The sequence below is a fragment of the Corvus cornix genome, chromosome 5 (assembly GCF_000738735.6).
Source record: "Corvus cornix cornix isolate S_Up_H32 chromosome 5, ASM73873v5, whole genome shotgun sequence".
Taxonomy (NCBI): Eukaryota; Metazoa; Chordata; class Aves; order Passeriformes; family Corvidae; genus Corvus; species Corvus cornix.
The window spans coordinates 3,156,330-3,181,579 of record NC_046335.1 but is presented as its reverse complement, the minus strand read 5'-3'; the positions used below and the strand labels follow the sequence as shown (position 1 = coordinate 3,181,579).

At 48.2% G+C, this 25,250-nt stretch overlaps 1 protein-coding gene across 1 annotated transcript; it reads left to right on the top strand.

Moving 5' to 3' along the window:
* The first annotated feature begins 2,412 nt into the window (after positions 1-2,412).
* On the top strand, positions 2,413-24,052 carry GCH1 (GTP cyclohydrolase 1). Its single transcript, XM_010398867.3, is given in 7 exon segments — positions 2,413-2,656; positions 2,659-2,760; positions 13,489-13,598; positions 15,771-15,826; positions 19,358-19,389; positions 20,310-20,394; positions 21,855-24,052. Coding segments are annotated over 7 exon segments (699 nt in total). The 5' UTR covers positions 2,413-2,469; the 3' UTR covers positions 21,982-24,052.
* The last annotated feature ends 1,198 nt before the right edge of the window (positions 24,053-25,250 follow it).

The following is a 25,250-nucleotide window of genomic DNA, read 5'->3' as shown; positions in this document are numbered from 1 at the left end:
TTAGTGAGGGAACTTGTCTGGTTCAAACAGAGGATTTGGACATCCTCAGAGGATTGGGAAATGAGCTGGGTGTCTGGGGAGCAGCAGGGATGCAGTTCAGAGCTCCAAATCCTCTGGTACAGCAGTTCCTGTTTCCAATTGGAGCCCGGGGCAATGAGACGGAGTAAAGCCTGGCCGGCTGCTGGATTTCACCTGAGTCATCCTGACTCTTCTGGTAAAACCTGTGATCAGAAACCAAATTATAAATGTGGAAATGTGGAGTGTGTTACAGCTGCTGGGGTATTTTTTTCTTTTCTTTTTTTCCCCCTCCTGCTTGTCTTAGCTCAATGCAGCTCTTGTGTCAGGAGGAGATGGAGGAAAGCCAGTGAATCACACTCCACACCCCACCCTCTGACAGGTCCTTCCCCTCCTTATCTCTCCAGCAATTTACCATTTCCTAGGCACAAGAGGGGAACAATTTGTCCCTGCTGCCTTAAGGGCCGATGGTGTGAAAAGAAGGGTTTGTGGCTCCTTTAGATTTTGGCCATTTATTTGATGGCAATCCAGAAAATATGAGTCCCCCTGCTCGTGCTTGGGTGATGGAGCATTCACCCTATGCTCAGCTGAGCCTTTAGACTCAGTTTCCAGCTCATAAAATCCCAGAATAACTCCAGCTGGAGGGGACCTGTGTTCCAAAATCTGCCCCAGCATTTATTTGTTCCCCAACACTTGAGCCCACACTGTGCTCTGTCTGCTGCGTTTGCCACTTTTTGGGGTGGCATGTCAACAAGATCCCCACAGATTCCCAAAATATTTGTCTTGGTCATCAGAGTTAGCACATTTCCAGAATCATGGGTGGGAATATGAAAGCATTGGGACACATCAGCCCTGCAGCAGGAAGGTGTCTGCAGAGACCAGGGGTCTGAGGGAATAGAAGCCCAGCTGGGATGAGGTGGTGGGAATGGTCACCAAGGACGGTCAGTCCACTGCTGGGATCATTCTGGTGACTGCATCCCAAGCCCAGTGGCCTACAGCACCTCAGAATGGTGATGGTGGCATTCCAGCAGTGCCAGGGAGCAACAGGGTGGGGGTGTGCCAACATCACCCTGGTGGGAAAGGGACCAGCTCTAGGAGTTTGAGGGGATGGGGAGAAAATGGAGAATGATGCTGGGAGCTGCTGTGCAGGGCATGAACCTGCATCCCAGCAGGACCTGGCCCATCCATCCCCATCCCCCTGCCGCTCACTCTGGGCTCCCCACAGCCCTCCCCCACTCTGGGGTGATGGAAGGGGGCACCCTACAGCAGCGTGGGGCTGAATCCCCAGCTGGTGCCTCAGCCCAGGGAATCCCCTCCCATAACCCCAGCCCACACCTCAGCCCAGAGAACCCCAATAACCCCAGCTGGAGGGACCTCCCTGTACCCTCCTCCCATGCCTCAGCCCAGGGATTCCCACTGCACCCCCAGCCTGGGGGGTCCCCCCGTACCTCCTTCACACATCTCAGCCCAGGGATCCCCCCCACACTCTCAGCCCAGGGGGTGCCCCATGTCCTCAGCCCCAGTGATCCCTCCATACCCCCAGCACCCCTCAGTCTGTGGGATTTCCTCCTGGACCCTCCAGACCCCCAGTCCGGGTCTCAGCCAGGGGATCACTCTGGATCCTCCCATAGCCCCAGCCTGGGGCATCCCCCCAGGCTCGCACACCTCATCCTAGAGGATCCCGTATCCTCAGAGTTGGAGATCTCTTGGGATACTCCCATAAACCCTGCCCATGCCTCAGCCCAGAGATCCCTCTGGACCCGGGGACCCGAGCATCCCCCCGTCTGAGTCTCAGCCGAGGGACCCCCCTGCACCTCCAGCCCCGATCTCAGCTCGGGGGATCCCCTCTGATCCTCCCGTACCCCCATGATGGTAGGATGGCCCTACCTCCAGCACGCACCTCAGCCCAGGGATCCGCCCCGTACCCTCAATCCAGGGACCCCCTCGGATCCCCCTGTACCCCCAGCCCTGATCTCAGCCCGGGGGATCCCTTCGGATCCCTCAGTACCCCGAGCATCCCCCTGTATTCCCAGACCGGGAATACCCTGTATCCTCAGCCCCGGGGATCCCCTCGGGTACCCCGTACCTCTGGCCCACGCCTCAGCCCAGGGACCCCCCCTGTACCCCCAGCCAGGGTCTCAACCCGGGGGATCTCAACCCTTGCATCCCCCCGTGCCCCGAGCCCGGGGTACCCCCTCTACCCCCTCAGCCCCTCGGATCACCCGCTATCCCCATCCCGGGTGTCAGCCCGAGGGATCCCCCCGCACCCCCATCCCGGGCTGCCCCGGTCCCCCTCCCGCTGAGCGGCTCAGGCAGCGGCGGTGACACCGCGGCCGCGGCCAATGGGGCGGCGCGGGCGGGATAAAAGCGGCGGCGGCGGCGGCGGCGGCCGGGAGCGCTCGGGCCGGGCGGGGACGGCCCGGGGGCTGCGGCGGCTCGGGCACAGCGCTGCCCATGGAGGCGGCGCGGGGCTGGAACGGGTACGCCAGGCAGGAGCGGCCGCCGCCCTCCCCGGCCGCGGAGAAGCCGCGCGTTCCCCCGGGCACCGGCGGGGACGGGTGGCGGGGAGAGCGGCCCCGCAGCGAGGAGGACAACGATCTGAACCTGCCCAGCCTGGCCGCCGCCTACACCTCCATCCTGCGGCGCTGGGCGAGGACCCGCAGCGGCAGGGGCTGCTCAAGACGCCCTGGAGGGCGGCCACTGCCATGCAGTTCTTCACCAAGGGCTACCAGGAGACCATCGCGGGTAGGGAGCGCTCCCGGGGCGGCGCGGCGGGAGGGCTGCGGGGATGGAGCGTCCTGCTCGGGTACCAGCGGAGGGTTGCTTTATTCCTTAAATGAATCTCTTAAAACATCGTTGCCCTGTCACCGCGTCACCCATCTGGTGCTCCCTTGTCATCACTTGTGCGTCTCGCTGCCCCCTTCCCTCCCCAAATATCTCGGGGGTTTTTATTAAGCTCTGTGCAGGTAAAGTTTTCATTCCATCGTAAACCTCTCGTTTGGGTGAGCAGAGCAAGTGCTTTTGCTTTCTCTCTTCTGATGGAAACTTTCCAAGCCCTGGCATAGGAACTTGTGGGTTCCCTCCTTCCTTCCTCCCTCCCCGGCCGAGCGAGGCTGTGTTCAGACAGGGCGGGAATATTTGTTTCGATTAGCAGACAGAAGGGGTTTGAATTTTCTCAGGAAAACTCCTGTTCTGCTGCTGCTTTAATCAAGTGAGGTTTTTCAAAGGTGGGAAGGAAACTTAAGGAAAAGAGGTAAGGAGGAAGGAGAGGACAGGGAGATCCCTTCCCCACCTCAGGGTCCCAGCAGCAAATGCAGGTGTGGAGAGGAACCCCAGGTTCACATCCCTGCCCCAGCTGAGTGTCTCTGCTTGCTGGATGAGGGTGTGAGGAGAGGAATGGGGTGGGATATGTTCTCACCAGCAACTCGTGGCTCCAATGCAGGGTAAATACTGCTTGAAAATTTATTTTTTACGTCACTTTTCCTCTTCTCAGCTTCTTGACTAAGGACTGTACCCAGAACAAACAGTAAAAAAAGAACCTGGAGAGCTTGGGATTTCCCCTTTCTACGCCTTCTTACAGTAAACGGCAAGTTCCTGTTAGTAAGGGATGCAAATAGTGTCAGCAAGGATCTCTGAATGTGGCTGAGGAAGGAGCTGCTCCTGCTCTGCTCTCTGGAACACAGCACTGGTGTGTTGAGCCTGCCCCAGAGCTGCATCAGGGTGTTGCAGATGAATGCAAAGGCTGAACTGTGCTGATTGATGGCATCAGGGAGCTCCTGCTGGCACATCAGAGTCCTTTTCTAAGTGCACTGTGCTTCAGCTTGAAGGCTGGCTTTTGTGTATAGTTTCTTTTTTATTTCTTGACTGTTGGCTCTTTTGAAATCAGATTACTACAACTTCCAGCATCAACTTACTCATGGCCAGCTCTAACTCTTGTGCCAATATTGTGTCCCATCTTCCCCCAGGAACAGTATTTCTGCCTTGGAAGTTGTTTTGCCTCTCAGATCAACCCAGGTTTTCGGGTTCACATCTGGAGACAGGCTCTGGGCTGCAGTGGCCATCCTTGTTCCTCTCTTAGTCCTGCTGCACGGTGTGTTTGAGGTGAGGTTTCATCAGGGTTTCACAGTATCGTCCTTTGTTTACTGGGATTAACTTTCCTCATTTTACTGCTGTGAAACACAGGAGGTCTCTCAGTCATCTTGTCAGGCTGTAGTAGAAGGAATTTTTTTAGTGATAGCTTGAGCATGAATTTCTGTGCTGAACCTGGATAAAATTACTGCCCTTCTGTGCCTCTCTTATCTTGCTGCCAGTTTTGTGTGCACGTTACCTGAAGTAATTTTAAAAACTTTTTTCTGCTCCAAGGTGTGTTCTCTGAGATCTCGATGGTCTTCTAATCCCTCACATTCATTTAATTAAGCAGAGTAGTTCTGGATACTCCCCTTCTCTGATTATCCATACCTGGGAGAGAGCTGTATTATGTCCAAGGGTAGAAAATCTCACTGCTGGGTGCTCTACTCCTGGACTGCTTTTTTCTTTTTAGGAAGTCATGTGAAGCTGTGATATTAACATTCCTTCCTGTGTCAGGTGGGGAATCCTTTTACTATCCAGCTACTCACCTCTTCTTGCAGGATGCTCAGCTTCCACTTTTCTTATTCTTCCCAGCCAAACAGAAGGAAGAGCTGTAGCCAAAGGACAAGCCCAGAGCAGACAGCAGAATGAGTAGGGGATGAGGAGTTTGTTCGGAGAGTCAATATGAATAAATTCTTCTTGGAGAGTTTTAAATACCTCATGAACCCAAGAGCCAACAACTACAGGATATTTGGGCGCAAGAGTAGCTTTGGGACTGCTGCTGTCTCTGCTGTGGCATCCTGGTGTGCTGTTCCCTTGGTTATACTAATCCAGCTCTCTGCCTGGCCAGGCTGTGAACTGGACCAGCAGATGGCTTGTGAAAGAGAAAACGAACCAAAACAACCCCAAACCCTCCCCAAAAAGCCAACAGAAAACAGCCCTGACCTCTTGTTTTCTAAGGCTTTTTTTTTTTTTTTTGCAGCTTATTCAGCTCCTCATGTGGAGCTGCCTGGGTAGGCAGAGGTTAAAGCAGTGATTTGCAGGGTGTGTTTTGAGGAGTGTTTCCATTTTATCTCTGCATCAGGCAGAAGATAAGATGCTGTTACAGTAGCTGCAAGTTCCATCTTTCCAGGAGAGGTTTCTCAGGTGAAAGCTCGGTGGTGGGCATGGTGTACAACCACATGGCCAGAGGCAAAGTGTGTTGCAACGGGTCCCTGCTGAGCTCACAGACCCTGCCAGGGTGTGGAGCTGCTGCCAGAGGGTACAGCCAGGAAGGAGTGACACAAGTGAACCGGGGTAGTGAATGTCAGAACAGGGGCAGCCTTTAAAATCAGCCCTGTGACCTTGTTTGCTGCAGGTCTGCCCTGGGGAGGCAGGAAAAAATTAATTTCTGATAGAGATTTCATTTTCCATAAAAGAACACAAAGAAAGATGTGATAGATATACAGCCAAATTATTGAATCTTTTAGGTTGGAGAAGGCCTCTAAGATCGAGTCCACCCGTTCCCTCAGCACTGCCAAAGTCACCACTGACCCATGTCCCCAAGTGTCACACCCACATGGCTTTGAAATCCCTCCAGGGATGGGGACTCCACCACTGCCCTGGGCAGCCTGTGCCAGTGACTGACCACCCTTTCAGAGAAGAAACTTTCCCTGATATCCAAACTAAACCTCCCATGGCACAACTTGAGGCCATTTCCTCTTGTCCTGTCCCTTGTTCCCTGGGAGCAGAGCCTGACCCCCCTCTCCCCCCCCAGCTGCCCCCTCCTGTCAGGGACTTGTGGAGAGCCAGAAGGTTCCCCCTGAGCCTCCTTTTCTCCAGGCTGAGCCCCTCGAACTCCCTCAGTTTCTCCCGGGGCTCCAGACCCTTCCCCAGCTCTGTTCTCTTCTGGAGAGTGTAAAGCTGCCAGTGCACTGCCAGAGGTCTGTGTTTGGTGTGCTTGACTTAAGCCTGCCTTGCTGTGTTATTGCAAGGGATTGGACTACATGGCCTTTAAGGATCCCTTCCAGCCCAAACCATTCCATGATCTTGTGTCAGAGAACAGAATACACCTGGAGCATGGTTGAATGTGCTGGTCATTTGATCTCCTGTCCTGGGTGTTGTCACTTTGCTGCCATGACACCTGATTGTATGTTTATACTTCCCATAGCAAAACTTTGTAGTATTGTAGGGAAGATAACACCTAAATTCTTTGTCTCCATTCAGATTTGTGAGTAGCAGAGAAGCTGATTCTGCTTTCCAGCTTCCCCTGTGTGTGTATTTCCTCGCTTGCTCTCAGCAGTGCAGAGTGACAGTGTTCCTGCCTTACCCCCTATTCATCTCTGCTATCTCTGTTCTGCAGCTGCTCAGTGTTGTGTGTCAGAGCCATTAGTAGAGTTTACTGGTTAAATATCTGTATCTGGCTCTTTCTGTTAATTCCAGATTGTAATTTATTAATCCTGGCTTTACTAAAGGCCTCAACCTCTTTCATTGACAGGGTGTATTCAAACTGCTGTTCTCACTTCTGTAGTACCAGTCATCACACTTGGATTGGAGTAGCAAGAATGCCTCTAGTGATTTCAAATAAAATCCACCTGGGGACCACATTAAAAATCCTGACAGCTCAATGCAGACACTTGAGCACTGGTGTAGACTCACAGCTGTTGCAACAGAAACCTCTCAATATGTTGGTGAGGATGGCAGAGCAGAAAAAGTCACCAAAAACCAACTTCCAATTTTGTGCAGTGCTTCTGTGCCAGCATCCAAGAACACATTCTCTTTCCCAGGGTCAGACCTATCAGCTTCTTACTTCTGGGTGTAAATTATATTTCGGAATAGCCCCCTTGCTGGTGAGGGTTAACAGCAGGGCTGTGAGAGACAGGTGGCTTTAGCTTCTTGATAGCTGGTTCAGGCAACTACCTGCCACACCAAGGTTAAACCTTGTCCCTCCTTCTACTAAAAGCTTCTTGTCATGCTCAGAGGTGCTGTCTGAGGATCTAATAATAAATATCATAAAGCACAAGTGGGTGCAAAGGCAGTAAATGAGTGAATAAATGGAAGTACAAGGTGCAGACAGCACTAACTTGTAACTGAAGCTGAAGGTATCAGACCCAAGCAACTGGTAAATTACAGAAACGATGTCAATGATTCTGCCTTCGAAAGGTGAATCATAAATGAGTCAGTTTGGGTTGTGTAATCCTGCAGGAAACATTAGGCACAGGGTTGGACGAGCTTCTGCAGGGGGAAGTGAAGTTGTTCTCGTCAGCCACGAATGCTCGAAGCAAAACCACAGGTTCACCAAACTGGCCTTACTGGTGGTGGTGGGAGCTGCTACCAGGGAAGTCTCCCAACCTTTATTCACATAAGCATGGCAGCTCTCAGGCATGTTGGCAGCTTCAGCTGTCCTTTCAGCGTGTTTAACAGGGAAATGAAAATCAGAAGTACAGGGAGGGATAACTTTGCTTCCCAAACCTCTGTGGTTTGAAAGGCTGCATGTTATTTGCCTGGAAGCCAAGCGACTCTGCTGGGCAGCTTTTATTTCAAAGCAAGTAACTACTTAGGTCACTTCCTCACTCATTAGTTCATATGCTTTTCCTACACTGAAGGGTAAAAAAAAAATAAACTTTAATATTCTTTTCTTCTAGTCCATGTGGATTTGGTATTTTTATAGAGGACAACAATGGTGTAAGCTCATACATTTTTCCAGCCTGCTCAGTTTGCTGTGCTGAGGTGCTAAGCATTGCTGTGTCAAAGCACACAGTGCCTTAAGCAAACAAGGCTGTTTGATCAGCAGCACTGCCCTTTGCTAGGAGCTGGGGAGGTGCTGTACTTTCTTGGAATCGAGGTACTGCTGGCTCATCCGTGAGGACATGGATGCAGGACCGTAATCTATTAACAGCTGAAACCTATTTCTAGCTGAAACCTCAGCATTGTTGTGCTCCAGCCATGGCTTGTTTCTTGTAAACCAGAGGGTGGGAGATACAGACTTGTTCAGAGTGAGGGTTTTTGGGGTTTCTTCAACCTCTGCCCCCATGTAAGGGAAACCTACCATGCTGGAACACACCCTAAATGCAGTGAAACTTCTGGGAACTGGGGCTTTCCTGGATCATCTCTCCTGCCTGTTAATGCTCAAGGAACACTAAGCTTGGCTGGGGTTTTGTCAGGAATTTGTTAAATGTTGTAACCTCTCAGATCTGAACTGTTCTGATCCTTCATGTTGCTCTTCCAAAGTGTTTTGTCTTTGATTTTTCCTTTGTTTCAGTTTCAGAAAGAAGGTGGATGAGCACCTTCTGTGACATGGGACATTGAAATGTTTATTGAAATCCTGATACATTTTAATGAGCATCTCCATAATGCTGCTTTCCCTCATATTAATAAACCTCCTGGCAGAGGACAACTTCTAGAACCTAATCTTGGCTTCATCTGTCTGCAGTAGCTGATCTGTTATGAACAGATTCCAGTCTCACTGCAACATGGAGGGTGTCTTACAGGGAAATAAACAAACCTGTGCAAATCACGGCCAGAATTAGTTGAACAGTAATAATGCTTTTCCTTTATCTTTGCTTCTATGAAATGCCCCTTAAATCAAATCACATGTCTGGTTCACCTCCCTTCTGGTAACTGAGGGATTAAACTTTGCTTCTGAAGCAAATGTCCCTGTGTGAAGCTGAGTGTCTGTTTCTAGTCTTTTGGTGATGAAATCTGAAATAATAACCAGAAACTTGTAAATTATTTTGTGTCTAAGGTTTCTCCTGGTTCCTGCTAGGAAGGTGTGTTATGAGAAGTGCTCATTTATTGGCAACATTTGAACTCTCTTGCCTATTTAAATAGTCATGTGGCATCTCAGGCTGTGCCTCTTTCTAGTGCTCTTCAAGACTTCTTGAAGCAAATGACATACCCAGAGCCTTCCCTTTCTTAGCAACCTGAAGTCATTAATTTTCTGCAGCAGTACAAGCCCTTCACATTAATGTTTTTATAGCCTGGTTCTCTGTATGTGTAATCAATTCCTGGTGCCTTTTTAATACTCAAAGGCTGCAGTCATTTTCTTGTTGCTTGTCTGGAATATTTTTCCTAACCTGTAGTGTCATCACATGAATAAATAAAAAACAAAGTCAGGTTTGACTCTATGTTTTGCTGCTTACCTAGCAGCAGCTGAGAGGTTTTTACAGCACTTTCCTTCCGGATTCCATCCTGACCCTGCAGTCTGCTGCTTTCCTTGTCACACATTCAGCTGTTAACTCGTGTCTCCTGCTCCCAGTTACATCTGTCCTCAGCAGGGGAGGACACCTTGAGAAAGGTGGTCAGAAGTATCTGCCAGCATTCCCCAGGTGGTTTTGCCTTAAAGACCAGTCAGCCTTTGGTCCCTGGGTCATGGCCCTGCTCTTCTGGAGCATCCTCCAAACCATGACCTGGTTTATGTGAGGTCCCTGCCATTGCTTTGGGTGTAACTCTGTGTTCCTGGAGGTACCTGAGCTCAGCCAGTGCTCAACCAGCTGGTGGCTGTTGGTGTGGTGGGACTCGTCCCACAGGATGTCATCCTGCCTTGGCCTGAGCCCATTCCTGCCTGTGGCAACTTGTGGCACGTGAGGGTCACTGTGGAGAGCAGAGGACAGTGGGGACAGCCCGGACCTGTGAAATGGGTGTCCAGCAGAACCTTGTGCCTTTTGTCTCTGCCAGGATGGATGAGCTCAAGCAGCAGTGTCAGAGAGTTCCTGAAGCTGCCTTGATCCTGCTGGCACTGAGCAACCTGCACTTAAACTGCAGCTGTGAGGCAACTTAATACCACAGGGAAGTGCTTTAACTCCTGGTGAGAACAACCTGCATCGCTTCACTCCCAGGCAGAGTAAAAAGGGCCACTCTGAAGTGCTGTGAAGCTGCTGCAGTGCTGCCATCCTCTATCCCCTTCACCTCCTGAGCCCATTCTGGGTGGGCTCTGCCTTCTCTGGTTGCCAGAGGTGCTTTTGCTTTCCTGTGTCACATTAAAGCCATGCAAATAGTTTCTATAGCAACAGGTATCTTTGCTTAGCTCTGACGCAAAATCCTGAAAGGTCTTTCTCATTCTGTCTTCATCCAGTTCTGATTTTTCATTTTATCAACTCTTTTTGAAGATAAAGGGCAAATTAATTCTGCTCTGTTTCAGGAGTTAACTTGCAGCACAGGTGACTGTTCAGTTTCAAGAGCCCACTGAAGTTTTTACACCAGGAACTGAACTTTGAGCTGAAGGAGAAATCAGCTGCAATAATCTAGAGAGCACCCTGACTGTACAAAACATGAAATCAAACTGGTGAAGAAGGCAGTGTGGCCTAGTAGGAAGAGTGAAAGAATGGGAAAAGGGGCAAAAATTTGTCCCCAGCTTTGCTTCTGGCCTGGTTAGTCTGAGGCTGTTTCCCCTTCTATCCTTTCAGCTCTGTTAAATTCTCCATAACACATGCTGCAGGATACAGGGTGAGCTTGTCAGCTGTTGCTGCTATTGCAAGTGGAAAAACTGGGGAAAAAAATGTCAAAAACCCACCCCTGACAAGTTTAGATAAAATGGTGTTGCCCCCCTGCACAAGGTGTTTGAGCCTCTGCCAGAGAAGAGTCTCCTGTGTAATTACTGCAAACAACTGCTGCAGTGGGACACAGGCAGGAGCAGCTGTGCAAAGATGCTCTGCTCACTCTGCTTTTGTCAGCACGGGGCTGGGGTTCCAAAGGGGGAGGAATAGGGATGGGCAGGCTTCAAGCTATGCTGATTCTAAGGGAGAGAGGCTTGTGAAGTGTGAGCAGGAGGGACTGGAGCAGAGTAGGAGTGAATGGCCACTCAGCTCCATGGCCATTTACTGAGGTGGTGGCCTCCAGCCTCACACTTTTTCCCTGTGTGTCCTTGCATGACCTGGCACTTCTGGGGGAATTTTTGGAGGGGCCTAACACTGAGCTGGTTTCTTCCTTTGTGGACCTTTCTTCTCAAGGAGTGACTGGTGCTGACAAAACCAGCACATCTTGCTGCAGGCACAACTGCAGGTGTTGTCTGTGACCCAGCTGCAACTTGCTGCTAATATTAAATAAATGCAAGGTGCGAAAATGGCAAGACCACTATAAATAAGAAGTGTGAAGCACCCCACAGCTCTGTGGCTGCATTCTTTATGTGCAGATCTGTTTTCTTCCCTCTAAAACTCCTTTGGCCGTGAGGTGGCATTGCCCACACTGCTGAGACTGGGCTGTGGCGTAAGAGGGGATGTGCAAGAAGGGTGGGTGACCTTTGTGTTCCTGTTTGACTGCTTTGGCCAAGAGAAGGATGCAGGATGCCTTTTGCTCCTGGAGTTGCCTGTGTGGTACTGCTGAGGTCACTTAAACTTCTCTTTGGCTGAGCTGTCTCCATGATACAACAGAGCTGCGAGAGAAAGTTTGTAAGGATCTACTAATATATATTTTATAGGTTAATTAGTGTGTGTATGCATCTATATGCACATGGATATGAGGCTTCATGAGTGAAGTACCTTCTGCTGTAGCTCTGGCCCTGCTCTGTGTCACACATTGCCACAACTCTTAATGAGAATTTGGCCATTTCTGGCTGTTCTGAACAATCTGCTTTACAAGTGCACTGACGTAAATCCATATCTGACATCGGGCTCTGATATGCTCCTGGCAAGGCTGGTGTGAGCTGAGCTGGGGGTCTAATAGCAGCAGCAGTCATTCTGGAGATGCTTTGTGGATCTGTTTGGCTTTTGTTTTAATAACTCTGGCCACAGCAGCAGGTTTTGTGCAACCACCATTTGCCTTTCTGCTGTGGACATGGCCCGGCTGCAGAGTGCTGCAGGAGGGAGCTCAGAACCCAGACAGCTGCTCTGCCTCCCCTTCCCTCTCCTGTGATCCTGGTCAGATCCTCTGTTTCGGATTCTCCCTTTTCCTGGCTGAATTCATAATTACACAACTGCATGATGCTGCCCATGTAACCAAAACCCTCTCCAGCAGTGCTTGGTGTAAACCAGACCCTGAAATTTGAAGAACACAATCTTGTGCCTTTACAGAGTTGTTCCCTGGCCTTTTTCATGCCCCCTACTCCTGCTCTCTGACCCAATCCAAAGCCTTCTGGGATTCATCCTGGCTGCCTTGCAGGTTGCCAGCCCTTCTCAGGAGAGAACGCACGTCGCAGGCAGAACGTCTTGTGCACAGTTTCCAGGGTTACCTGTGTAGTGCTGATAGCAAGCAGGAAATTAAAATGCTCTGTGATGATGATCCCTTATCGACAGCAGATGGTGGCCATTAGCTGGACGTACGTGTCAGGGGAAGGCACCAAGGCAAGCAGAGCAGACACAGCTGTTGGACTTGTGTCACCACCCCTGCAGGTGCCCCGTGGCGCATGGAGGGCAGTTCCTGAGTGCCCTGGTCTGGCTGTGGTGTGTGGGGCTCTGCTTTCCTGGAAGTTACTCCAAGGAGTCAGCGTGGCTTCCAGCAGAACTTGTTTGCAGAGCTCCTTGTCCTCGTTATCAGCCCATCTGTACAGCTGGTTCTCTCCTGCAAGTTTCTCCCTCATATACAACTTTCTCTCTTGTTCTGTAAAAGACCTGGTTTCTCAGCTTGGGACCATTCTACTTTTAAGCTCTTTCAGCATGGTCCTGGTGCCTGCAACCTTTGTGGAGACTGATGGGCTGTAACCTGTGCCAGGATTGTCTGGGAACTTGTCAAGGGACTGCTAAAAGTGGAAAATCAACTGAGGATCCGTTCTGCTGAGCTCTGAGATTACCCAAGTGTCATATTGTATGTTCCTTTTCTTACTGAGCTGCTTCTTCTCTGTTCTGTCTCTGTGGGGTTTCTCTACCTCAATTTTCTGCTAACTCTGAGGTGCAGAATTAGGCTGGAGTGTGGATATGCCTGCCTGTTTCAGATCAGGACAGCAAATCTCTCCCCAGATGTGTCTCTGACTTCTGTGTGTACCTGAACAGCTGCTGCCTGGCATGCTACAGGGTGAAATAAGAATATTTTATTTGCATGCAAAGCCTTCTTGGAGATAGTGATGCTGGTGTTGAAGTTTTGGAGGACCCACTGTGATGGCTTAGCTTTGCTCTGACCTTGGGCTCGGCTTTGCTTGTGGAAGCACCAGTGGAAGCCCACTTTTGAGACGTGCTCTCTCTGTCAGCTGTAGGCTTAATTGCTCTTAAGATGTCAGTAATTCTGCAAAGACCAGACCTGTTCTAACCTGTGCTCAAGCTATTAATTAAATAAAACACTCCAGGCTGACTTCTGGCGCAGCACGTAGGGAGTCTGACACTGTGGCAAATCGTATGCAAACCAAAACGTGCTTGTGATGTTACTCCTTACTTCCCTCCCAGACCTTAACCCTAAAATCCGTAGCCCTGAGAGAGATGTGCCCTTGCTACAAGCTTTCTCAGGCTGTGAGAGCCTGCCGTGCTTTTTGTGTTCATTTTCACTGCAATTGTTTAATTTCAGATGTCCTGAACGACGCCATCTTTGATGAAGACCATGATGAGATGGTAATTGTGAAGGACATAGACATGTTCTCATTGTGTGAGCATCACCTCGTTCCATTTGTTGGAAAGGTAACTCTCCCTCACAGAACAAATGCGGGAATGCACAATAAAAGACCTTAAGTACATGTAGAAGACTTTGTAGCTGTAGCTATAAAGCTTTTAAGGCTGTAAGTACTTGCTGCTTACAGCTATGGTTCTCGAAGTTTAATCTTCAGAGTACAAATAAGGAAGGCCTCCTTAATGTGAGGTTTTATTTGAATTTGAGCTCCTGAAATATAATGCTCAACCTTTCCTAGTCTAAGCAATCTAATGGTTTCTGACATTTCATATCAAAGCTCTTCTTCACGAAGCAGCAGTGAGCCTTGAGGGCAGACATCTCGATATTAAACCAGCTCACTTTGCACACTGGCTCTGTCATGGATTTAACTCCTGGCTCAGAGCTATCCAGTGCACGTTCATCTCTGAAACCCCCTGTGAGTGGAACAAACTCATTAGCAGCCCTGCCTTAATTATCCCTGCCGAGTCGAGGAGAGAGTGGCCAAAACTGGCTATGCTTAATAGGGGAGTCCTGTGAAAAGGGCTGGTGTTCCAGAGAGTGTTGGAATTGTAATGCCAACAACTTTAAGAAAATAAAATTCTCCAGTTAACCACTGTAGAGGTGATGAAGAGTTCTGGGTGGGAGCTGCACGTTTCAGCCTCTTCACTCCCTTATCAGCACAGAAGGATGGAGCTTAGCCTGATCCATCTGTTACCACAGAGTGTTCACAGGTCCAAGAGCAGCACGTGTTTCTGTTGTCTACAAAATCCAGTCAGTGCCACATATGTTCCAAGCAAATTGTCTCCCAAAAATAAAACACACGAACAGAAACCAGCTGTTTATTTAGTTGAATCAGTTCAGTTTTGTCAGTTTTCTTTTCTTGCTGTTAGTGTTTTATACTGGAAAACAGGATAACCTCGTTTTCTGTGCAAACTTTCTGTTGTGCCTGTTATTCTTGGTTGTGTGCACTGTGTTTATTCTCCCCGTTACTCCTGTGGCAATGCGTGCATTTTTTTCTACATCCAGCTCTTTTTGTGTGGTATGGAGAAATCTCCTCACAAACACTGACTCAGTCCTGCTAAATGAGTTGGTATGTCTCTAAATATTCAGAGTAACCATTGCCCTGCTGGGTGCACCAAACAGGCTGTAAACACTGACCTGTAGGTCTTGCATTTACAGTTCTATCTTAAAGGAAATCAAGAAATCTGAAAAAAAATATGGGGAACAGGATTCAAAGCTTATTTCTAAGTCGTGTCTCTCCCTTTGTCTGAAATGTTTCATGTCTTTTCAGGTGTCAGTGGGTTGATTACCCGACAGAAGGGGTAGGAATGAGCAAGTTAGCCAGGTAATCAGGTGCACTGCGGTACCTCTACTGCAGGTAGAGCAGCACAGGATTCTGAGATGGGGCCTCCAGGCAAAGCCAGAATCCCCCACTGACACTCCCCTGCTGTATCTTGGCTAATTTTTCAAGTCTCTGGTACAGTGGCACAAGTACTGGTTTATAATCTGTTATAAATGTAAACCCACTGGAATTCAGTAGCCTGCATGGCTTTCTAAAAACAAGGAGCTAAATGTCCTTCCCTTCATATCTGAGCACTTCTCTGCTAAACTTCTTCCAATTTAGTTCAAGTACATGTTCAGCAAGTCCATATTTGAGCAGGATGGAAGCTGAGTTAATCATCAGTGATCTATGGTACTAGAACAAGAAAAAAAATCAAATCAGGAAGTGCAGCCTGATTTTTGGTGGCAAAGTACTTCCTGCCATCAGAACTTTCACTAGAAGTAAAGCACAGTCCCTTTTCCTTCTGCTCCCTAAATCCATTTGAGGTCTTGAGAGAAAAGCATGTTTATTTAGACAAATAGTGCTGTGCTGAGTAATAGACTGCCTTTGTACCCAAATGCAGCAGTGTTCTGTAGCATTCCTGAGACTTGGAACATAAGCCTTGACTCCTGAAGAGCTGTGACTTTTCTCCCCCTCAGAAATACTCACCTACTCTTCACCAGGACCTCATGAGGCATTCACAGTCTCAGCTCCACAATTCCCCAGGCTTGCATGGTGCCATGTTCCTCCCATGTGCTGAGACTTCTGGGCTGTCCCAGAGTCGGTTCTGGGGCAAATGTACATCTCATTGTTGGTGCATGAGTTTCATACACCCTTGGAAATGTGGTTTTGCTGCTGCTAATGGTTGTTTTCCCCTGTCTAGGTACACATTGGTTATCTCCCCAACAAACAAGTGCTTGGCCTCAGCAAGCTTGCTAGGTAAGTGTTCTAATGAAAGTGATGCTAATTTGTAGAAAGGATTCCAGGCTGTGCTAACTGTGCTAATCTTTTTAAGCTCCTCTCCCTCTAAAGCTCAGCCCACTTTGTGTCCTGGATTTGGATTTAGACCAAACCTCAGCATTGGTTTTTTTTGTGGAGAGGACAGATAAGTCTTGGAGCTATTTATTAATTCACACCAGTGGCTGCAGTAGAGCCCTAAGGGTTTTGTAGGTTCATGTTCTAAGGCAGGCCACAGAAACCAGTGAGAATTTCCAGCTGTTTACTACTTGGGTCTAGACTGACTCATAAGAACAAAAATCTGAAACTTCCAAACAGTAAATGAACACAATTTATGGATATAAATTGAATCTAAAGCTTTCATATCTTAGCTGACTCTTCAGATAAATTTGGCATTTCTTTCTTTCACTGAAGACATGCTGAGAATGCTGTAGGGTAGATTTTATAGATAAAGTTCAGCCTAAGAAATAAAGTAATTGTGAAACACTTGAGAAATCCATTTGTTATGTAAAATAGCTTTTTTCCTCAGCAAGTGCCCTTGGGTCAGTTGCTGCACTGACTCCTTAGTAAGTGACACTTTCTAGTGCTGGTGAGGAAGAGGATGGTAGATCCCGTCAATAAGCAGATTATTTGGGATCAGAGTGGAAGGGTTCCTTTTTGAGAAACAAATCTAAAGATTTGGCTGCAGTTTAGAAAGACCCACATAGGTTTTGCTTATGCTTTCCCTGAAAGGTCTGTTAATCCTGCTGCAGTTCCACTAACACTAAAGAGAATTAGCCCTGCAAATCTGCCTGCCTGCTGGGTTTCCTTAGCAGGTAAGAAACGTGTAGGATATGACAGCAAAATGTTCCAAAGGGAGCCAGATCTGTTCTGTGCTCTGCTTGCACAACAGGGAGTTGGGTTTGGAAGTGGAAGGATACTTGGAGGTTGGATCTTTGCTGTGTGACCTCGTACTGCAGGGAGGCATCTCCCTGTCCCCAGCAGGGCTCATAGGAGTGGACTTTGCTCTGATTAAAAGGCTGAAAGAGGCTGTTCAACGTGTAAAATTTTTTCTGCGTGTTTTTTTGCGGCTGTACAGAGCTGCTGGAATTGTAGGCTGGGGTTCTGAGCTGTCAGAACTGCAGTTACTGAGCAAGAGGCTTCGCCTTCGGTAGTTGCTCATGCTTGGGGATGTGTGTTGGCATCCCATGGCTTGTGTTGAGTGTTGGGTGGGTCTTTAAGTGGTGCAGGGCTGGGGGTGTTGTTTTGTTGTTGTTTGTTGGAGTTGTGAAGAGGATCCATCCTTCCTGAAGAGACTGTCCTTAGCAGCACGTGGTTTCATTTCTGCAGGGCTCCCATGCAGGACTAAGGATCCCATCTGAAATATGCGTCCACTGGCTTGTGCTTGCTCTGGTCTCTATTTATCTCTTGACTGCAGTTGTAAAAAGGAGCTCAAAATGGTTTTCAGTGATATATGTTTTTTTTTTTTATGCAAGTAGCAACGTGGTGCCGGAAATGTACAATTTTCCTGCTATTTATCCTCAGTATGGAAACCTGCATCAGTATGTGCAAGGCTTCCTGCACTGTGCTCAAAGGTTAAATCTTGCCTCTCTTTAAAGTGAGGCTAAAACTCCCGTATACTGCAATAATGAAAAGATTAGATTCTTGTATAACAAAATGTTCTCACTTTTGAGTGCTTGCCATGAAGAGGCTGGTGCAGCCAGTGTTCCAGCAAAGGTTTGTGAGGCTGTTGGTGCTCTAGGCCTAATCCTTCATAATAGGATTAGTCCAATGTGGTGAGTTTCTGTAGTTGTGGATGACCTGCATTCAGTAAACAAACATCTTTCTCTGGATTTTAAGCTCAGGCTTGAAAATGCTCTTTCAAATAACTGTTTTTACATAAACACCTTGTTAGGACTTCTTCTATGCAGTATCTGAGCATCAGCATGTTTCCTATCCATACAGTTAATCTAAATATTGGGCTGCTTTGTTTTATGCTATAACACAACCATTTCATTGCTGGAGGGGAGTTTGTGCATTTAATTCTCTCTCCAAAACAGCAGGAGAGTCTCATTGTCAGGGATGATTCTTGTAAGTGATGCCTCAGGCTGCCAGCCAGTGTCTGGCTTTTGTCTGATGTCACCAGACAGGTATCAAAGCTTGCAATAGCAGCTCCTTTTTGTGGCCACTTGAAGTGTAATTAAGCATTTGAGGTCAGCATGAACAACCCCTGGAGTTACAGAGCAGTTATATGGATTTTCTTAAATGTGTGGATTCTAGAACTGTCAGTAAGTGTCACTTGCACTGCCCACCAATGGCTTAAATTTGAAGTCGTGTTGGAGGGGACCATTAAGGTGATCCCTGCACTGAAGTGTGAAGGATGGGGTGAGATATTGTGCCAGTTTGGCCAAATTCAGAAATACATCCTCTGAGAGAAGGCAGGTTACAAACCACTGTTCCCCCACCAGCCTCAGGAAAAATTAAATTTTCCTTGAAGGAAAGTGAAAGAGATAAAAACTATTTATCTAACAAGCACATGGGAAAAGGACAATAATGCTAAATAATAAAATCTCTCACTGTGGAGGAAAAACCTGGGAAAGTGTCAGAGTCCTCCCTTTGGTCTCCTCAGAGCTGGGGCTTGGGCCAGGGCCAGGCCCTCTGTGCCTGGTGCAAAGTCCTCCCAATGTGCTCTGATATTGAAGCAGTCCAGTAGAAAAGGGAGAAAATCCGAAATTCCAGGGAAGGAAAAAAGTTCGACTCTCAGTCTCTGGAGAAGAAGAAGCTGAACAACTGGCCAAAAGCTGACTGGAAAGCAGCAAGCCGGGTGCCTCCTCCCTCCCCTGCTGCAGCTGGAAAAAAGTCTCTATCTCTGTGTGACCTTGAACAAGCTGCAAACTGCTTTGAAAAAGTTTTGCTCAGTTCTTCCTTCCCCCTCTCAGGCTCAGTTTAAAGGCATAAAAAGGCACAAAAAAAAATTTCTGGGCATAGGGCAGTGATATGGGATACACATCATAAAGCAACCCCAAGACAGATATGGGTGGAGAGATTCTGTTTTAAATAAAACCAATCCTGTCTCATTGTTCTTAGCTAAATTTGTGGCTAAATGCAAGAATCCAAAACATTTCTTGCTCAATTTCAGCAGCCTCCTGGGAATCCATTATCTGAATTGTCATTAAGGCAACATTTGGTCTAGTCTGAAGCACAGGGAGATGTTCAGGAATTAGGGTTCAGGGACGTGAATTCTCCCAAAACTGTGTGATGCAGGTGGGTGGGCACACAAGGAATTCCAAACCCCAGAGGAGAAGTGATTGGTTTGCCCTAAAATAGTCCTTGGGGCTACAGGTGGGGGGAACCTGTCACTCAACACAGTGATGTTCCGAGGGAGGAATGCCAGCCTGGGGCGTGGCCATGGATTTCCAGGAAGGACATGGGGCAAAACAGTGGGTTCTTCTGGTAGCATCAAATTAATTGTGAAGATCAGTCAGTGGCCAGCTGGAAATAACTCTAATATTGTCTTTTTCCTTTCTCCTTTAGGATTGTGGAAATATACAGTAGAAGATTACAAGGTAAACATGAAATTTTGGGGTTTGTTTTGTGCACTCCTCTCCTGGTCAGTGCAGGGGGCTGGAAATTGGGGGTGGACTAGAGATGTGGAGTTTGAGTTGAGAAAAACAGGTGAGAAAAACACTTTTTGAAGAGGTCTATTTCACTTGGCCCTTGCATTCCCAGTGAAGGGTGACATCTACCTAGGAATGTAGATGGAGGCTGGAACTGATTCTGAGGATAAATGTGCTACCAGGTAGAGCTGCCAGGAATAACTAAACTAATTGGATGCTGCTGGGGATGAACTCTCCTACAGAGATTCAGAGAGATGCCTTCAGGAATTCTTGTCTGAGGCAATGAAGCAACAGCTGCCTCCTTTCCCTGAGAAGGGGAGGAAGCTGCAGGGTCCAAAGCCTTGGGTTGGGCTGAGCCTGCTGCCTTTGTCCTGTGGTTAAATTTGGCCTGTTCTTGGCAAGAGAAGTCTCAGTGACCACCAGGCTGGTGAATAGAGGGTGCTAGAGCAGGAAGTAAAGCTTTGCAGGACAAAGCTCACTTTTTATCTCTATTTCCTTTCCTTAAGAAGAGAAATTGGGCGTGTGGAATAAATGGTGCAGCAGTAATGCTGGGAACAAACACATTAAAAACTGAAACAGGACAGAGAGGCAAGAAAATCTAACTGCAAAATAGGAAATGGAGGAGCTGCTAGAACAAACTGTGTTTGGAGAGATGGAATGCAAAATGGCTGCAAATATAAACAGGAAAGTAAAAGGTCTGTTCCGGGATACAAATGGAAGATAGGATGGAGGGGGCTGGGCACAACCTGGTCTAGTGGAAGGTGTCCCTGCCCACGGTGGGGGGGTCGGAACAAGATGAGCTTTAATGTCCCTTCCAACTCAAATCATTCTGGGATTCTGGGAGTCTGAATTCCCTGTTGTTCCCTCAGTCCAGGAACGCCTTACCAAACAAATTGCAGTCGCCATCACAGAAGCCTTACAGCCCGCCGGGGTTGGCGTCGTCGTGGAAGCGACGTAAGTGATCCCAGGTGTTCCATGGGTGGGATCCCAACTCTGTGTGATCCCAGGTGTTCCATGGGTGGGATCCCAACTCTGTGTGATCCCAGGTGTTCCATGAGTGGGATCCCGGCTCTGTGTGATCCCAGGTGTTCCATGGGTGGGATCCTGGCTCTGTGTGATCCCAGGTGTTCCATGAGTGGGAGCCCAACTCTGTGTGATCCCAGGTGTTCCATGAGTGGGATCCCAGGTGTTCCATGGGTGGGATCCCGGCTCTGTGTGATCCCAGGTGTTCCATGGGTGGGATCCTGGCTCTGTGTGATCCCAGGTGTTCCATGAGTGGGATCCTGGCTCTGTGTGATCCCAGGTGTTCCATGAGTGGGAACCCAACTCTGTGTGATCCCAGGTGTTCCATGAGTGGGATCCCGGCTCTGTGTGATCCCAGGTGTTCCATGAGTGGGAGCCCAACTCTGTGTGATCCCAGGTGTTCCATGAGTGGGATCCCAACTCTGTGTGATCCCAGGTGTTCCATGGGTGGGATCCCGGCTCTGTGTGATCCCAGGTGTTCCATGAGTGGGAGCCCAGCTCTGTGTGATCCCAGGTGTTCCATGAGTGGGATCCCGGCTCTGTGTGATCCCAGGTGTTCCATGAGTGGGATCCCAACTCTGTGTGATCCCAGGTGTTCCATGGGTGGGATCCCGGCTCTGTGTGATCCCAGGTGTTCCATGAGTGGGAGCCCAACTCTGTGTGATCCCAGGTGTTCCATGGGTGGGATCCTGGCTCTGTGTGATCCCAGGTGTTCCATGAGTGGGATCCCAGCTCTGTGTGATCCCAGGTGTTCCATGAGTGGGATCCTGGCTCCGTGGGATCCCAGGTGTTCCATGAGTGGGATCCTGGCTCCGTGGGATCCCGGCTCTGTGCTGCAGAGCTGGTGCATGTTGCCCCTTTGGCTGTGGTAGCTGTGTGCTGTGCTTGGTTATCAGGCAGAGAGAGTAGTAATAGCAACAATAATAATAATAACAACAACAAACCTATTAATAAAAATATTTCTAGTAGTAATAAAAAATTAATAATCCTGATGTGCTGAAGAGATTTAAAATGGTGCTGCCTGATCCTCTGTGGAGAAGTGGCAGTGAGGAGCTGTCCCAGCTGCACTGGATCCATGCCCTCCCCCTGTGCTCCTTCTGCCTCCTTGAGAAGTGCAGAGCTTGGGACTAGCAACAGGCATGTCTCTGTGATCAGGATGCACCTTGGGAAGGTGGGATTTTCCTGGGATCAGAGCAGAGAAGGCAGCACTCAATGGCTGAGAATGTGACTCTCTTCCACAGCTGAGGTGCTGCAGATGCCCTTTCTGGATGTGGAGGTTTTGTTACCCTCCCAGAATTGAATGTGACCGTGCGAGAAACATCTCTCCCCAAGGGATTGCTCCTTTCTCAGGAGTGTTCCTGATGCACTGACTCCCCTCTCGTTTCTCCTAGGCATATGTGTATGGTAATGCGTGGGGTACAGAAAATGAACAGTAAAACAGTAACCAGCACAATGTTGGGGGTATTCCGGGAAGATCCAAAGACCCGTGAAGAATTCCTGACGCTCATCAGGAGCTGAAAGTGTGTTACCCTCTGGATGCACTCTGGATTGTTCTGTCCCGTGTCACTGTCTGTCCTTGTTCCCACATCCCAATTCTGAACTAAATCGTTGTGAAGTGTTGTCATAGTCTGTGTGCAGTGAAAGGCTTCTGGTGGCAAATGGAAAAGGTAGGGATGAGGGAGGCTCCTCCTGGATTTCCACTGATGCTGATGTCATGGAGTTCCAAGCTAAAAATAGGGGTTTGGAAATGCTTTTCCATCCATAGTGCAGAATATCCAATTGTCAGGAGAGAAGAGGGGCTTGGGAGCGAAATGGATATTTATGAAATAGTTGTGTTTATTAGAATAAATGTGGAGCAGCACAGGAAACACCTGAAAGGATGTGGATCTTTGTAGGACTGGGATTGTCCCGAATTATTTGACTATGTTTTATTGCAAGTCCTGCAGTGGCTATTTCAGTACCTGGATATGTGTGTTATACCTCTGAGTTGTTACCTCTGGTGTGTTTCATATTCTTGCTAGCATTAACTTCCTTTTTTGTGTATTTTTTTGTTTGAGAAATGTGTAAACTCCATTTTTCCTATCCTCTTAACAGGCAGGGAATTAACTTCTGAATTATTTGGGGCACAGCCCTGTCTCAGTACAAAGGGGTTTATGCCCCTTTTTCTCTGTGCCTCAGAATGTCTGACCACTTGAACTATCAGTTTCTTACTGTTTTTAAGGAAACTTTAACAGAGGAGAGGAAAAAACCCTGCAGAGTCTGCAGAGTACTGAGGTATCCAAAGAGGTTTTGAATGATACTTATATCTTGAGCTTTCCTTCTTGGATTTCCGTGGGTTAGACTGAAAAGCTGAAATTAGTCTGATAATGTGAAAGTGAAGCCTTCCAAGCATTCTAAGGTTTCCATTTCCAATGTTGGACCAAAGGTGAGCATGAAATGCTGAGCACAGCACATGGTACCTCCCCTCCCTGCTGACAGGTTGGGTCATTTCAGGGCAGAGTAACCTGGAATGACAACAGCTCGTTTCGTAAGAGCAGCTGACAAAAGCATTTCCAGGGCCACCAGAATGAATCAAACCACATTTTTCTCTGCGTATGTGGCAACCTCTGTAAGTGGCAGAATTGGTACAAGAAGTTTCAGTCCAGCTGGACTTGGCTGAACTTCTGCTTTGTTACCATTTTAATGGGTGTTTTGTAACTCTTAATTGGGAAAAGATGAGGCACAAATGAAAACCACCCTCCTCACACCGAGCTTGCAAAACAAATGTCAACCAGGGGGTTGGATGCCCACAGGTTCCCAGGGCTCTCTCTGCTTTGCTGGATATCAATCCAAGATGTCCTGTACACGAATCTCAAGGGCAGTTCCTGGTCTGGCCAGCTCCATCTCACCAACATTCCTCCCTCTTGCTCCAGCCCATGTTGGAAACAAAATGAAAATCATGTCTGTTCAGATTGGGCCTAAGGAACTTTTTCAAGGAGAACAAGCTCATGGGTTTAATTACACTAATTTTACTTTGATGACCTTCACAGCATTATTGGAAAAATCTTTTATACCATCCTCTGTCCTGGATTCTGTAGGGTTAGGTGCTGTAACAGTGCTTGTCACTGGTGTAAACAAGCTGTGCTGCACATTGCTAAACCAGACCTACTCCATGGCATTTGTTTTCCTGAAATCGCCACTTTTCACTTCAGTGTGTTACAAATGCCCAGCTGAAAAGCCTTAAACCTTTCTTGCCTGAAATTGGCAGTAAACCTCTCTTTTTAGCTCAACTGGAAGGAGATTTTGAGGACCAAAGGGGCTCATGCCAGTACACTTATTTCTCTTTCCTTGCTTTAGTTTGGAAATTAAGTCTCTGTAAAATGCTCTCTTGCTCCTGAGGTACCAAAAAAGTTGTGTTTTAACCACTTATCTATTCAGGATAAAGTTCACCTTGCATCACCACTGTTTTTTATTTCCCTGTGACCTGTAGTCCTTAAAACATACCTCTCTCTACTTGTGGCCTTGGATTTTGTTCCCATTTTTGTTGTTGTAAGTCTCGGCGTGTTTTTTGGAACGTCAGTCTTGTTCAAATACACGAGCTTTAACTACACCCCGTGTGTAAATATGTATAGGATGTACAGCCCCTGTTGTATTGCACACCAGTCCATTGTCTCTGAAACATTAAAGCACAGTGTTATCCTTGGGAGTGGGAGCATCCTTGGGGCACTCCCAGGTGATGGCACTGCACAAGGAGAGGGCACGAGCTCCCTCTCCTCAGGTGGAGATGGTTTCTGTCCTTGTGGATGAGGGGTTGGGTTGCTCCTCTGGGCTGGGTGTTGCTGTTATCCACGGGGGAGTCCCCAGATGGTGACTGGGAAGGAAAAAACCTCCAGGATTTCGTGTCACCTTCTTCTTGCTGCTCCTTGGAGCCAGAGGCATTAAGAGCAAACACATTGGAGCCGGTATGGTGGGTGGCAGTGGCTTCTCCTGGCATTGAGCTTGGAGGGTTCCACAGTCCTCTTGTGCCCTTCTTGAGCTGTCCTGGAGACCTTGAATTGGCCTGAGGGGACACCTGGTTCCTGGCCAGATGCTCCAATTAACTTGAACAAATAAATCCCAGGAGCAGCTGTGACAAGAGACTTCGAAGGTGAAGAAGTCAGGGTTGGGTCACCCCTTTGGGTGCAGGGTGGGCAGGCTGGCTTAAAGACATTCCTGCTGTCCTCCAGCCTCTCAGGAAGCAGATATTGCTGAGATTCAGGGGGGAAAAAATATAAAATGCATGGATCTCAGTCTCCTGAGGAGCAGCACAGCCCAAGTCAGAGGGCAGGGGGACTGCAGGGGCTGCCTGTGGCTGTGTCAGGAAGGGAGAAGGGATGATGAATGAAGGCCCCTCCAGCCCTTGGTGTCTTTTTTATCCAAATGGTCCAAACTATTTGGAAATAACCCTCCTGGGAAGCCCCAGGAGCATTGGCAAGACCTGTCCTTGTGCTGAGGCTGAGTTCTGTCTTTCTCACAGCTGTGTATTCAAGCTGGTGCTTGTGGTGGGAAATGGTCTGTTTGGGAAAACAGGCACTTCTGCAAGAAATTATCTATTCCCTGCCTTTTTTTTTTTAGGTGTGGGATTTGGAAGGAGCCTCACTGGTTTTGTGATCATGGGAAAATCTGTTTTCATTGGGGTGAAAAAATATTCCGCTTCAAAGTGTTTATAGCTTAAAAAAAAACCCCAAAAACCTGAAACAAAAAACTAAAACAGAAGGACCAATCCCTGTTCAGTAAGGGGACATCCTCCCACCCCTGACCTGCCCCAT